Genomic DNA, 15,408 nt, shown 5'->3' on the forward strand with positions numbered 1-15,408 from the left:
TTGACTGAGCGGGGATTCGAACCCGGAACCTATGGGTTTTAGCCGAAGGGCAAAATTTAAAGACCACAAATATGAGGGGCAAAATTTAAATACCACCCCAAAAAAAGGGCAATTCGGAGTTGTTTCATGGTTTTGAGTACAACTTACAAAAGCAGTTCATTAAACATTCTTGTTTAACCGAAAAGAGAGTAAGAAATCTGATAACTAGTTTAAATAGCTACTAAACAACGGTATATATAACAAGAGATATCTTGGAGCTTATTAGTAAAAAGAGAAATAAATAAATTAACCCACAGCTGACAGGCATTCAACTGGTTTCTTTTTTCATTTTCAGCTCTTTGCTGGTTCAAGTTTACAACAAGTCTAACTCCATCCTAATTTCTCTCCTTTCTTCCAAAAATTATAGTACAACTTTGCCAACAAAAGGGAGCAAAAAATTCTTTAGTCTACGCGAAAGTTTGCATTATCCAGGAGTACAAAAGACAAGCATACAAAAGAATATCCACAACAAAACCAACAGACAAACTGAGTGTTCGTCGATCCTTTTTCACACTCTGTTGCCAGTTGCACAATATTTACCAGCGAGCAACATGAATGCAATTACTATGACTCTAACTAACATACCAATATTTTTTCTGGTCAGCGAACCGTCAATATAAGACGTAAAAGAGTGCCATCCTTACTGCATTCCTCCACAGATTTGAAGATATATTGAGGATGCCAAGCTTATACTTAAGGTAGCTGAATATTACCATTGCCTGCATTCTGTTGGGCAATACAACTTCGATTCCGGCCTCGGCCTCTTCGAGCATTAGCAATGTTAGCAGCCAAAGAATTGCCTACAACTCCTAATCCATTAGCTCCCATTAACTTCAGCCCAAGATTTTTAAACAAATATGACAATTTACACTTACTTCCCTCCTTCACTAACTGCAACTCAAGTGCCTGCTCACGGGACACAACTGTATAAAGCTGCAGTGGTGGGTTTAATAAATGTTGAGGCATATTATCTGCTTCCTTGCCAGAAGATAGTTCTGTATTAAGTTCATCATTGGATTTTGCAAAAGTAACTCTCATGAGTCCTAAAGATTTAGAATCATAAGTGAAGGGATCAAATACAAATAAGATCTCCCCGAATGCCAGATCTGGCCTCTTGAACAACTCTTCTAATACATCATTGCTTGGTCCGATATTCTTTAAAACAGTCTTCCTTGGATTGTTTTGCCTCACTTTCATGGATAGGGAAATGCGAGAAGCTTCTCTTAAGCCACTCAAATAGGCTCCATGCATGGTGGCTGGATGTTGTCGAATAGTAGCCTCTCCAGCGAAAAACAGCCGGCCTCCAAGATTTTCTGCGAGTACGTCGTAATCACTGCCAGAAGACTGAACACGAACATGTGAATATGAGCCAAACGAAAAGGGATCACTTCCCCATCTTGTACATATGGATTGTATGGGATCTGGAACTGTTATGCCCTTTGGCTCATATATGCCTGTCGAAATAGCCAGATGAAAGTGAAACCAGATTCCACATTCTTCCTCAAAGAACAAAACACAGGGAAAACAAAATTACAAATCTATCTACTACTGTATAAAGATGGATGATACCTTTGAGAATGTCCATAACTCGATGAATTAAGATCGATGGCTCTGTGCGTTCGAAAAGTTGAGCAGCGTCACCAGCAACTAGTGCAATAAGTACTGGACCCCCAGAAACAGTATGGTAACTGTAAAATAAGAAGAACTCTCCTCGTCTATGGCTATGATGGTTGAGGCAACCAAAGGTATCTAAGTCTTCCCCCCAAAAAACATGAGGGAATACCATGGCAACCTTATTCAGCAACCCAAATCCTAGCCTATCAATAGCTTCAAGCTTCTTCGCAGGTAACTCTGGTTCAAATTTAATTGATCTCCTTTTTAGTACCCCGAGAGGAACAGTACAGAGGACCATATCAGCCTGAAAATGTTGCTCCCCCGCGATGACCTCAACTCCTTCATTTCCATACTTTATTGTCTGCACAATCTTGTCATAGAATATAGGAATTCCTTTACACAGTGCTCTGATTATACCCCAATTTCCACCAGCAAGAAAACAATGATCACCACCCATTTCATAAGGATCGTCCTGATCCCAATAGACAGCAGAGAGTTCTGAGAGGCATCCAGCATTTGCATATTCCAAGTTTGCAAAATGCCAATCCAAAAGTTGTCTTTCCTCTGTAGTTTTAGCCACAGCATATAATTGCCTAAGTATCTCCAAAACGGAGCCCAACGAGATATCATTAGCCAATCCACTTACTGTTTTTCTTAGCTCAGTAACTTTGTCGAGTAGCTTATTGAAAATGAGTTCAACATTGGAATCAACTGCTGCATTAACAGGAGATCCATCAGGCTTGTATAAAGGACACTTATCTCTAACTTTGTGGAGCGGAATGGAAAGTTGTCTTGCCAAAACTCCCAAAGGATTCGCATGGATACCAGTTATGACACTGCCACCAAGATCCACAGCAGCAAACTTGCCCTTCCGTCCCATTTTCTGAGTATAAACTCTCCCTCCAGGTCGGTTCCTACCTTCAAGGACAATCACCTTGAATCCAAATGACATCAACTGCCTTGCTGCAGCCAAACCAGCGAGTCCAGCACCAACAATAATTACAGACCCTTCACTAGGTTCCTCAGGAATATTAGATACAAAAGATGGTGACACCCCAAAATTTATGTACCCGTTATGCAAAAGAAACTCATATGTTATGGCCACCAAATGCTCATACTCACCACTTACAGTTTCCCTTATCTTTCCTTTGGACAGCCAAATTTGCACATTTTCCCTCCATTTTGCAAGAATATGGTTTCTCACAACGATGTAATCATTTTGCTCTTTCCCATCTAGTTCGCTTACAACTCCAGCCTTTCTTTCTTCCTCAAGAAGGTCATCAATGGGGAAACCCAAAGAAAGTGCTATCATCGCCTCTGTTTCAGTTTCTTTCTCCAAATCTTGCTTCGTTCTATTCCTCTTCCTAACGGAACCACCCAAATGCTCCTCTATGAACTCATCCATCAAATTCTCGTCGTAATTCCTTGAAGCTACCCTCTTTCTAACAGGTCTCTTTGAGATTGAACGTGAATCCGGGGTCTCCATTTTCTTTCTTTTTTTCTTTATTAGCTCTCAAAATTCGAATAAACTGGATCTTTTAGCCTATTAGAAAGCCGCTTTTACATTTCTTAGGCAGAAACTTCAGACATCATGGCTTTAAGCAACGGAGGTGAAATTTTCTACATCGATATATATCCTGAATTCGCCGTAATTATAGTCTGCGTTTGCTACAAAATTCAACTGTTCCAGCAATCTGGTACAACATATCCATTTAGTTCAGTCTTGGCAATCTCGGTAAAGTAAAGGAAAATTATTTACCAACATCAACAACAGACCCAGTATAATCCCACAAGTGGAGTCTGGGGAGGGTAAGACAAAATGATAACAAATACTACTAAAGTGGTTAGTAAAATTGATCAGTAAGATAACTCGTAAAAATTGAAGAACTATAAAAAGCTTGGAATTGTGGTTTTGTTAATGTAGAAGGAGTCGCAAAGTACTGCATCTCAATTACCAATTCGAATTATATCATGTTAAATAGGAATTAGGGTTTTTGTTTCGGACAAAGTAGGAAATTTAGAGAGAATGTTCGGGAGTAAAAGAGAACTTACCACTTGAAGAGAAGATCGTGGAGGTGTTCAGGTGGAGAATTCACGGTAGAGAGGCAGACATTTGAAATTCGCGGGGCAAAATCATTCATCAGCATTAGGGTCCGAATTTCAAATCCTAGTAGTCTGTTATTTGGGCTTAGTGTTGAAATCAGTTGGGCCAAAACCCGCTATAGCACTGTGAAGGCCTACATCCTTTGATTTGCAAAAAGAGGACTAATTTAAGAGGACAATTCGCAGGAATGGCCCTCCTCATTCGGGGTGGTCTTTAATTTTTGTACCTCTAATTTGCTAGTCTTTAATTTTTGTCCTTCGCGTCGTAATCCTAAGGTTCTGGGTTCGAATCCCAGCTCCGGCATAAAAAAAAAAAAAAAATCGCAAGGTAAGGCTTGGGGAAAGTTATGCCGGATTAGGCATAAGCGCCTTAAGGCATATCCGGCATAAATTTTATGCCTTAAGGCAATTTATAAGGCAGACTATTATGCCTTAAGACAACCTCTGCCGGAGATAGCATAAATTCTATTAAGGTATAACGATTTTCGGCCACCTTTTCAAGAGAAGGCCAAAACTTAAAGACCACCAATTTGAGGGAAAAAATTTAAAGACCACCCCAAAAGAAGGACAATCCGCGCAAAAAAAAAATGAATTTAAGAATGCTATTTAACTTTTGTCTCCATTTAAAGGATTTGTGCAAAATCATCCTCAACACTGCACATTGGAAAAAATGGAAAAGTACGTTCATATAAGTCGTGCCAACGGGAATGAACTTAGTACAGTCTTCGTTCTACCTATTCTTGTTCACAAATCTTGCTATATTGCTAAGATCTGCATATGATTAGATTCTTTTCGCTTTTAACCCTGTGATTAATCTCAGTCAACTGACAACTTCAACATTTAGTTACTTGCAAAGCTCAAATTAGAAAATTACTTGTAAGAAAGGGGGGTGGGGGCATAAAGAGAAGAAAAGTTTGGAGATAGAAGAGATCATCTGCCCCTTAGCCTATTTTTATAAAAATTGTAAAAATGGAGACAAAAGGTAAATACAATCCTCAAAAGGGAAAGAGGGTGCAAATTCTTGCACACTAAAGTGGCCCAAAATTTCCATTCATTTTCTGAATTTTATAAATACGCAAGGCATTTTTAAATTCTAACAACAATTCTAATACAGTCAACGATCATATGTGGACAGATAAGTGCAACTTGTAAATCATATTTATGAAACACGGCTTGTAAATCACATTTTTGAAACGTTTATTATAAATTGTATTTCTAAACGCAACTTTACAAGTACTTATAAATGTCATAGATGAAACACGAACTATAAATCACATCGGCTTATAAATTGTGTGTATAAAAGACGACTTACAAATCACATTTGTGAAGAACAACTTATAAGTGCGTCAACCGTGACTATATTTACATGTGCATATTCTCTATGCTTTCCGCTTTGTGTGTTTCTGACTCGAAGCTAAAGTGAAGAGGTCCACGAGATTCTTTAATTTGTAAAAGAAACATGCGTTTGATTTCTAAATCACAAGATCAATAAGATTAAGGTTTAAGCCAGCTGAAATAAAAACGCTCAATAATGATAACAAATGAGAATCTAATTTGAACCTTGTCCGAAAATTAATTTGTTGAGGCACTTGATGAAAGAAAGTATGGACTGTATTTTCCCCAAGCATAGCTAGGAACCCAGTTAGCGCTCGGTTATCGGTTCGGTCGAATCTACGCTGTAAAGAATTAGAATCTCAAGCACATAAGCTTCAAATCCCTACTTTGCCTACGGGTATAACGGTTTATGCTTGCCTCATTACAAAAAAAATATATGCCCCCATATATTGAGGACCTGATCGTTTTGCCAAAAAAAAATTATTTCCGTTGCCATTACTTGAACCAGGGTCTCTCGGGTGAGAGCCGAGTATCCTAACCAACTAGACTACAACGGAACTTGTGTTGGATTATCATACACAATATCAAGTTACTTCATGCAAGCCCGTCGTCACAACTGATATTATACAATACTAATTTCCCCCGACTTAGAAGTTTCCTATTATTTCCACTGCCCCATAAATATTTGACAATTAAATTTTATATGTCACTCTTTTGCTTTTAAGTTTATTAAAAAAAAAAAGACATCTTTCTATATTTGAAAAGTCATTAATTTTAGACTTCCCATTTTACCCTTCGTGAAATTTTCGTACAACCATAAAAATATTATAACTATATATATATAGATGACAAGTTCATTGATATTTTTTGACGTGCGACGAAAGTCAACGTACCTTTCTTTCTTAAATTTTATTCTCACTCAAACACTGCCATATAAAATGAAATTAAGGAAGTACCCGGTATCATTCACCTATACATACACATTTTTTTCTTTCATTGTACCAGAAATTTTCTTATATGCTTAAATTTCAAGATATTGCAAGTCTTTCAAATTTGTTCAAACAATTTTAATTTTTAATCTGCAGTTTTTCTTTTATTCTTAGAGTTGAATGCACATAGTGGAAATTTAAGTAATCAGTGGCGTAATCAGAACTATTTGAGTACTGTATTTGACATTTACAAAAGTATAAAGAGCCCGTTTGGATTAGCTGAAAAAAGTGGGTGCTTAAAGTACTTTTTAAGTGCTGAAAGTTATTTTATATATAAGCGGTTACGTGTTTGGATAAAAGTGCTTAAAAGGTTTTTAGAAGGGTTATTGAAATTAACAGAAAATATAAGGGATAAAAGGGTAAAATTGTTGGTCAAACCATAATGGCTTTTAAGCCAAAAAAAATAAGTTGGGGTCGAGCAACTTCTTGATTTTGGCTTATTTTAAGCACTTTTTAAATTAATTTAAGCTGTTTTCTATTTTTGTCAAACACCTAAATAAGTTAAAAATGACTTATAAGCTGGTTTGACCAACTTATAAGCCAATCCAAACGGGCTCAAAATATACAAGTGACATTTACGTATCAAACCAATTTGTCGACGCAAAGTAAATGCATTTACAGAAACTGCATCGTAAGGCTAAGTCAAGTCAAATTTATGTAGTTCATGTCCAAAGATCTGTGTTAACGGAGGAAACATTGGCAAGAATCCAGGTTCTTCAAGAACAAGTTAATAATGTTCTTAGTTCTTATACCTCAATGTCACAAAGCTACTTTCACATGTATCGACCGTGAAATAAGGCACCATCTTGTTACAAACATCTTCGTTTTGCTCATCCACAAACTCCTACTGGTAAAATGAAAACATATTGTTAAACAATATCTTGAAGATAAAATCTCATACTCATATTCAGTAACGTGCTATATATAGGCCAGCTTGTATGTAAATGTACAATAAAAGTTCTCATGACTCTCTAATCACGAATTACTAGTCATGTGATTTCTAGACAAAGATCATAACGTAACTCGCCAACTAAAAAAAATCGTGCTTTCATAACATAATTAGCCCAAATCAAGAAAATTCGTTGGACTTATTTATTCTTTTATAATTCATTTAATTATCAAATTAAACTAATAATAAAAGCTTTGTCTTTTATTTACAAATTACCTGAAGGCAAGAGTGTTATTAACAGAAAGTTAGTCTTGATTAGGGATTACTATAACCGTCAATTCAAATAATTTTGATATTATGTTGATTCAGAAGAGTTGACGCTTACAAGTCTGAAAGTCTGATTAAAAAGAAATCGTTAGGCTAAGTCAACTTTATGTACGAGGGCGGCGCAATCGACAATGTAATGATGTATGGTTCATTGTCAATCTAGATTCTTGAAGAACATGCTAATGTTCTTACACCATTCATTCCGGTTTATGTGATACACTTCATTTTTAGTCAGTTTAAAAAAGAATGACACACTTTTGAATTTGGAAACAATTAACTTTACACTTCTTATTTTACCCTTAATGAGAAGCTTTTATAACTACACAAATGTTATGTCATATTTAAGATCACAAGTTTTAGAAGTTCAATATCCATACAAATGCTATCACATGTTTGAGACCAGAGTTTCAAAAGTTTTCTTTTCTTTCTTAAACTCCGTCCCGGTTCAAACTATGTCATACAACTTGAAACGGAGGGATTAGTTCTGAAACTCCTTACTTGTAAACTGCAAATATATTGTTAAACAATATCTTGAAGAAAAAGATCTTACATTTCTCTGTACTTTCTGCAATTTTAAAGCAGTGAAGCATATTCAGTACTGTATTATAGGCAAACTTGTTAATGTGATTAAAGCACTTCATGACCCTATAATCACGGACTACTGGGCATGTGAGTTCTATTCGGATCTGCCAGGGAAATTGTCAACTCCCTTTATTATACAGGGTTGCAAGCCCCAAAGCATTGACTAAAGATCACAAACTACTTTTTAAATGCAAGTTTCTCCTTCAAGATTTAGTTAGAATGAATGAACAGAAGCTATATGGAGTATTTTAACGGCAACTAGCAGAAAATAAAACATGAACTAAAAGAAGACTGGAAAGAATTTCCTTGGCTTACTCTATAAGAGGCCAAGGGAGAAGACAAACTAGGCCATCTTGAGCTTCATCCGACTTGCAAAAGGGAAAATGAGTAACCTAAAAAACAAGTGGTTTTTCACTGTTGTGACACTCTTCCTAGCTGGTCTAACAGAGATCAATGGAGCAGAACACATAACCTGCACCAGCAGGAAAAGCAAATGCTTTCTGAAACATTTATATTGCCCTGCAGAATGCCCAACAGCATCTCCAAGTGACCCGAAGGCTAAAGTTTGCTATCTCAACTGTAATTCTCCAATGTGCAAGCCTGAATGCAGAAGTAAGAGATTCTCTATGTTCTTAGTCCTTGATCAGTTTTTAACCATTTTCTGTTATATTCACATATGTTTGAACTTGGACTTTCTTGTGCTACTATGCTAGAACTTTACTTGGAAACACAAAATTACTGTAGCTCTTTCTTGTGCTACTATGCTAGAACTTTACTTGGAAACACAAAATTACTGTAGCTCTTTTTTTCAAAGATCGAGCTCAGAAAAAAAAAAAGAATCTTTTTTTTTTTCTTGGGTTAATAAGTCTTTCAGTTATTGGTGAATTCTAATTTTAGTCCTTGTGATATCTGATTAAGCACATCTGACCTTCAATTAATTTCCATCGTTCAGTTACCCATGTGTTATGTTAAACTTATATTTGTTAGTTGTTACTTCATATTTTAGGGTAATATACTTCTAAATTAGTCCAAATATAACATACTTTCTACATAAAGGGACCAAAAACACACAATTTTGATTTATTAAAGGTTAAATGTGTTGAGTCATATATCACAAGGACCAAAATTAGAATTTATCAAATATTGAGTGACCAAAAGTGCTAGTCTCCAAAACAAACATGTTCATATGAAAAAATTGAAACTCTTCTTATTGGACGATCATGACACTTTCCGAAAATCTAAATTCTTGATCAATGATACTTACAGACAGGAAGGCGAATTGCAATCACCCCGGAGCAGCATGCTTGGATCCTCGCTTCATAGGTGGAGATGGAATTGTCTTTTACTTCCATGGCAAGAGCAATGAGCATTTCACCTTAGTTTCAGATCTTAATCTCCAGATTAATGCCCGTTTCATTGGTCTGCGACCTGCTGGTAGACCCCGAGACTATACATGGATTCAAGCTCTCGGAATCCTCTTTGACACGCATGGTTTCTCAGTGGAGGCTACCAAGGCAGAGTCTTGGAACGACGAAGTTGATCATCTGAAATTCTATTATGATGGAAAGGAGTTAGGCTTACCAGAAGGCTATCCGTCTATATGGGAATCCTCCGAAAGCAGCATTAAGGTAGAAAGAACTTCAAACAAGAACGGTGCTTTGATTACACTTCCAGATGTTGCAGAAATCTCAGTTAATGTAGTACCTATTACCAAAGAAGATGACAGGATCCACAACTATCAGATACCTTCTAATGACTGCTTTGCTCACCTGGATGTGCAGTTCAGATTCTATGGCCTCTCAACAAAGGTTGAAGGCGTTCTTGGCCGGACTTATCAGCCAGACTTCAAGAATCCAGCAAAACTAGGTGTTGCAATGCCTGTAGTGGGAGGTGAAGACAAGTACAGAACTTCAACCCTTTTATCTCCCAAATGTAATTCTTGTATCTTCTCTCCAGCTGGAGTTTTGAAAGAATCAGACCCACTAGTCATGGATTTTGGGACTTTAGATTGTACTGGAGGATCAAACAATGGCCGTGGAATAGTTTGCAGAAAATGAGGACCCAATTGGATTATATTTCTTCTTTGTTTCAATTGACAAAAGTTGTCACTTGCAGAAAATAAAAAGCTTTATGTTCAACCAATCTACATTGAAGCACGGATTTGCAATTTTCATTTTGAGTTGTTGTATGTTTATTTCACAACCAAGTTTTTTCCCTCAAGGACAAATGATACAGATATGCCCTAGTTCAGAACGACAAATTTGTAGTCTGCAGCTATGCATCTAAGACTTCAAACAAACTTTGCATTCAAACAAACTTTACAAGAATGACTAATGAAAAAGTGCTACGATTGGATGCATTAGAAGAGTGGCTAAGAACTTAAGCGCAAGAAATTGCTATAATTAGGCCAACAGTGCGTCAAAGGAAATTATAGAAGCTTATGATATGAAAGATCCAACATAACAAAGGAATCAGATTTCTCACATACTAATAATTAGATGTTTAAGATGTTGAGAAGCCCCCCCCGCACAACTTTTATAGAGGATTAGTGTATGCAAAACAGAAAATCTCCGTTCAACTGATAACAATGATCAATTTAAGAGAGCACAATTATTGCCTTTAGGGAAACAAAAGCAGCAGTAACAGCATGACAAACTTGACCAGAAGAAAATTCAGCTGAAGTGCTGCAACAATTGATTAATATTGTTTCTCTCCGGGTCACTGATTACAATGCTTTGACAATTTATAGTATGATATCTATGAGTAAAAAGGCAACTCTATATCACCTATGTAATAGTTCAAACAAGGTTACAACTCTTAGTATTACAAAGACAAATTTCAATGGATGCCCAGCTCCACCACAATAATTTACAGTACATACTCGAGCATTTTATTAGGAAAAATTGACTCAAATACTATGAATGAAAAGATTTTAAAATCGCATTAATATTTCATTGAAGCCACAAAATAAAAATGATTGTTCCTTTTCACCTTCCCCGTGGATTTACCAGCTGAGAGAAAACAGCACTAGTGGCAACATCCTCTGCATCATCATCAGTTCCCAAGTTAATCCCTTCGATCATACTCACACTATTGTCAAATGGCGTCAAAGGTATGCTGGGTATATGGTTCGTGCTGTTATCATCAGGCTCCACCATAGCGGATGAGGTTTCCTCAAGCTGAAGAGCATATTCTAGATTCCACAGAACATCCCCCATGGAAGGTCTATCAACTCCGTGGTCAGACAAACACTTCTCGGCGGTCTCCCCAAACTTCTTGAGGGAAGCTGAATTCACCTTCCCTGCAAGATTTTTGTCCATTATCTGATCCAACATGCCTTTCTTTTGCCAACCCATGGCCCACTCAGCTATATTGACTTGTTCCCGTGGTAGGACTGGATTCAATGCAGGTCTGGTGCAGAGCACTTCCATTAGGACAACACCAAATGAATAAACATCTGATTTTTCCGTAAGCTGCTGTCTTCTAAAGTATTCGGGATCCAGGTATCCAAAGCTACCTTTAACAGCAGTACTGACATGGGTCTGATCAAGAGCCGGTCCGGTTTTAGAAAGACCGAAATCAGCAACTTTGGCTACCAAGTTCTCATCCAAGAGTATGTTTGTAGTTTTCACATCACGGTGGATGATGCTCTGCGATGCACCAGTGTGGAGGTAATGCAATCCCCGAGCAGCACCTATACAAATCTCGAGGCGCTGCTTCCACGAGAGAGATGGAAGATCCGTTCCATAAAGATGACTTCGGAGAGGACCATTTGCCATGTATTCATAAACCAAAATCATTTCTGATCTTTCATCACAATACCCAATCAAAGACACAAGATGTCGGTGGCGAAGTTTTGACAACATTTCAATCTCTGTTCGGAATTCAGCTAGACCTTGTTCAGATCTCGGGTTGCCTCTTTTGACAGCAAGCATTGTCCCATCTTCTAGTGTTCCCTTGTAGACTCTACCAAAACCACCAACACCAAGGAGCAAGCTTTCATCAAATTTATTAGTAGCATCCATTATTTCTTGGAAACTAAAGAATCGACCAAGATTGGGTGAAGCTAACGATATACAGCTTGCCGTTCCACTCTTTTGAGAAGTTTTGGACATATTTGTCATAGTTAAAGAGTTTCCATACAGGGGAAGAGGAAGCCATGGGTGCCCCTGCTGAGGAGACGTCTTCGATCTGCGGGCTACCAAGCAGCAATAACACAACCCAATAATTGCTAATGCTAATGCAGCTGATGCTCCTACAGCAGAACCAATTATAATGCCTTTCTTGTGCTTTTTGTTAGGCCTCACAAGTAGAGTCTCAACAGATGAAACCCCACTCAAGCTTCTAGCTCCGTTGCTAATCTTCATGATTTCCAATCCATTCATAATCGCATTGATGGAATCGGCTCCTGTGTCTGGACCAACACTGACTGTCAGAACACCTGAATTTGTTGAGGAGTTGGAGACAAAATCCTTGAAATACGGCACGTCCAACTTACCAACTGAACTCGACAAGTCTAAGCCCAGTAAAGCAATGTCCTCATTTATATACAGATTAAAAAGTAGAGTATCCAAGGACTCGCTCACGATATCACAAAAATGCACGCGGATGAGGTACATGAAGTTCGTATCAACTGGGAACTCCCAAGTGATATTGAAATTCCCATTGGCAGTATTAGCATCTCCCATTGTTTCAGCAGTAGCATAAACCCAGTATGGTGCTATTTCAGGAGCGATCGTATCTGGATATTTTATGCTTGAAGTACTAACCGAAGCGTTCACCGCAGAGCTGTTGACGTGCAGATACTTAACATCATTCTCCCACGTTCTCCCTAACGTATCGTTCTGAGCAGTAACCAAAGGACCTCCCATGTTTAGCCGATAAACAGTTTCAAGTGCCAGCCCAGAAAGGCCATTGAAAGGGGCTGGTGGAGATGCTGCCACTGCTTGGTCAGGAATCAACTCATCAGGGACCGATACAACTTCAATCGCATTAATAAACGCGATTGAATTGTTCGAAGGGATTAAAGCAACGGTCAAGCTATCTGAAGTGACATTGATTGAGTATTCCTTAAAAAGGTAATTACCCTTATATCTCTTGAAGCTGAAATTGTGCAACAGAACAAAATTTTCTGTGACAACTGTGATCGAGGCAGATGTTAAGTTATGGCCAGGAATAGGGTAGAAATAAAGGCGGACCCAATGCCGCCCTTCTTGATGAATATCAAACTTGTAAGATGTTGTAGTGTGGAAAATTCTAGCAGATTGGTAAATTGAAAATGGAGCAGTGGAATTGGATGTGGCAGTAATAGAATTTTCTTCACTTTCTAAAGCAACTGATTTATGAGGTGTATCAGGAACAAAAATCTGGCCAAGAAAGGTTACATTTTTGGAAGATCCACAAGCAATCAAATAATTATCAGCAGGTTTGAAAGCAGCATTAGCCACCTGAATCAAGAAACTAGACAACACAAAAGCTAGAACCAAAGACATCCATCTCACTAATCTAAAAGCTCCCATTTTAACAACTAAGCACTGATTTTGCAAACCATTAATTGGTCTAATCAAGCTAAGTCGGAATATAGATCTATCTGGAGCAATGTAAGAGTAAAACAAGCTAGAAATTATGACAAAGACAGAGAAAGAACTAAGCTTTTACACTATACTGTCTCAAAAAAAAAATCAAGATTTGAAATGGGTATGAAGTAAAAAAGAAAAAGAAAGAATACCCACAAGACAATACCTGAATGCCACCATGAAAACACAATCAAGTAGAGCTTTTTAGTGCAAAGTTCCAACAGCTCTTTACAGGCTGTTTGATTAGGCTGTCATTTTTTTACAGAAGATATAGTAAAGGGCAAAAAAGGGACCCACACAAAAGAACTAAGTAGTACAAATCAAACCCCAGTTGCAACAGCTGTTTTCAAGGGACATTATGGTTTGATTTTGATACTCAGTATCTTATAAGTAAGACTGGAATATTATAGTTGAAAGAGCTATGAAGCTTCTGCAAGTTATACATTAATAATTTATCTATCTGTGGCCAGGCTCTGCTTTGCATGATTTTTTAAATTTATTTATAAGGCAATAGTAGTTACTAGTTTATATATTATAATGATTGAAAAGGATAAAAGAATATAAGGTCTTAAAAATTAACTTGATTTTTAATGTTAAAAAGTGATAAAAGAAACGGGCTAGACTTATAGTAATGTGAATTTAAGTAAAAACATAACACAACAGAAACATATATTCATTCATATTGAGATACACCGATAGAAATTGGATAATGAGCCTAACTCCACCTCAACACTAGTTCAATGAGAATTCTCAATATCATAAAAAGAGACATTCTCATCTCTAAATGATCCGACGTTGAGCTTAACACCTCCAGCACACCCTAGGTCGAGCGCAACATCTGGTAAACTAAGAATTGAAATGGTTTGGCTTTGATATCATGAATAAAATATGGATATTGAACCTAATTCAATCTCAAAAAACGTAAGAATTACCCAAATCATAAAAAAAGACTTTCCTAAAATGACCGGGGTAGGAACTCAACATAAACAATTAGTTGGGATTTATTACAATGACATTATATATGTTGAAACGAATTTAAAAAAAAAATAGTATTCCCTCCGTTCACTTTTACTCGATCACTATTTCAAAAATAGATTTTCACTTTTACTTGTCCACTTTCGTATATCAAGAGAAAAATAATTTATTTTTCTTGTTTTATCCCTAGCATTAATTACTCATTTCAAATCATTTTTCAAATTCACTAAAAAGTCATACACCAATTAATATGGATATTATGGTAAACGATGCACATCATTTATTAATTTTTAAGAGATGTGCAAGGTTTATAATGGATAAGTAAAAGTGAACGGAGGGAGAGAGAGTATTGCATAACTTGGAATAAAGAGAGTAAACTATGATGACATTACATTGGAAATGAAAATGACAATTACATAAAGGATAAGTAGTTAGGTATCAAAATTTGTTATTCTGTGAATATTTTTGTGTAGCACCTCCAACCAAACAATTCCGAATTAGAGTTAACTTGTGTTACTGCCTTGCTGGGGGACCAAGCTACCAGCTTTCTACGCGGCTTTGAGATACGAAGGAGACAACTATTAACGTCACATCTTTGCTACCGTCACCGTCACCTGGCCGTTTGCTCTTTTGTCTGCTAATGTAGTTGGTTAGGAAATTCAGAATTGGGTGAATTGAGGATAATTTTGAAAATTTTCCCACATCAACGGAGGATGACTAATATTTTAAAATAGAAGGGTAATTTTGACTCTTTATCCTAAATTTTGTACCAAATTTGTAAGTAATATATAGGAGACGAAATTATAATTCTGGGATAACATTATTTTGGACCAAACAACAGGAAGAAATACTTTGAAAAAAGATAAATTTGTCATTTCTATTATTTTATTTGGGGATTATATAGAATGTGGTATAAAATTAATATTATAATTTGTGATATAAACAATCACAAAATTGCTTTTTGCAACAAGCATGGATG

The 15,408-nt window shown here is 36.9% G+C and overlaps 3 protein-coding genes across 4 annotated transcripts; 1 reads left to right on the plus strand and 2 right to left on the minus strand.

Annotated features, from left to right (window-relative positions):
• Positions 1-300: 300 nt before the first annotated feature.
• LOC132617335 (lysine-specific histone demethylase 1 homolog 2) lies at positions 301-3,850 on the minus strand. 2 transcript variants are annotated; one of them, XM_060332321.1, is made up of 3 exons: positions 3,706-3,850; positions 1,609-3,347; positions 301-1,493 (listed from the first exon to the last, which is right to left on the minus strand). In XM_060332321.1, exons 2-3 carry the CDS (start codon positions 3,137-3,139, stop codon positions 733-735), a joined length of 2,292 nt encoding a protein of 763 aa, XP_060188304.1. In that variant the 5' UTR covers positions 3,140-3,347; positions 3,706-3,850; the 3' UTR covers positions 301-732. The 2 variants fall into 2 exon arrangements, with proteins under 2 accessions (XP_060188304.1, XP_060188305.1); XM_060332322.1 differs by lacking the exon at positions 3,706-3,850 and having other exon boundaries at positions 1,609-3,682.
• Positions 3,851-6,701: 2,851 nt separating this feature from the next.
• Positions 6,702-10,140, plus strand: LOC132620368 (uncharacterized). Its single transcript, XM_060335032.1, has 2 exons — positions 6,702-8,490; positions 9,145-10,140. The coding sequence occupies exons 1-2, from the start codon at positions 8,262-8,264 to the stop codon at positions 9,933-9,935; spliced, it is 1,020 nt and encodes a 339-aa protein (XP_060191015.1). The 5' UTR covers positions 6,702-8,261; the 3' UTR covers positions 9,936-10,140.
• Positions 10,141-10,541: 401 nt separating this feature from the next.
• LOC132620367 (receptor-like protein kinase THESEUS 1) lies at positions 10,542-13,917 on the minus strand. Its single transcript, XM_060335031.1, has one exon. It carries the CDS (start codon positions 13,395-13,397, stop codon positions 10,866-10,868), a length of 2,532 nt encoding a protein of 843 aa, XP_060191014.1. The 5' UTR covers positions 13,398-13,917; the 3' UTR covers positions 10,542-10,865.
• Positions 13,918-15,408: the final 1,491 nt, after the last annotated feature.

The sequence above is a fragment of the Lycium barbarum genome, chromosome 11, assembly GCF_019175385.1.
Source record: "Lycium barbarum isolate Lr01 chromosome 11, ASM1917538v2, whole genome shotgun sequence".
In the NCBI taxonomy this organism is placed as follows: domain Eukaryota; kingdom Viridiplantae; phylum Streptophyta; class Magnoliopsida; order Solanales; family Solanaceae; genus Lycium; species Lycium barbarum.

Bases quoted from the DNA above. Each gene is read 5' to 3' on its own strand.
- LOC132617335 (XM_060332321.1), bottom strand. From the start codon at position 3,139: ATGGAGACCCCGGATTCACGTTCAATCTCAAAGAGACCTGTTAGAAAG. The intron at 1,494-1,608 runs GTATCATCCATC...CTATTTCGACAG, and splicing joins AGTTATGGACATTCTCAAAG to GCATATATGAGCCAAAGGGC.
- LOC132620368 (XM_060335032.1), top strand. From the start codon at position 8,262: ATGAGTAACCTAAAAAACAAGTGGTTTTTCACTGTTGTGACACTCTTC. The intron at 8,491-9,144 runs GTAAGAGATTCT...TGATACTTACAG, and splicing joins GTGCAAGCCTGAATGCAGAA to ACAGGAAGGCGAATTGCAAT.
- LOC132620367 (XM_060335031.1), bottom strand. From the start codon at position 13,397: ATGGGAGCTTTTAGATTAGTGAGATGGATGTCTTTGGTTCTAGCTTTT.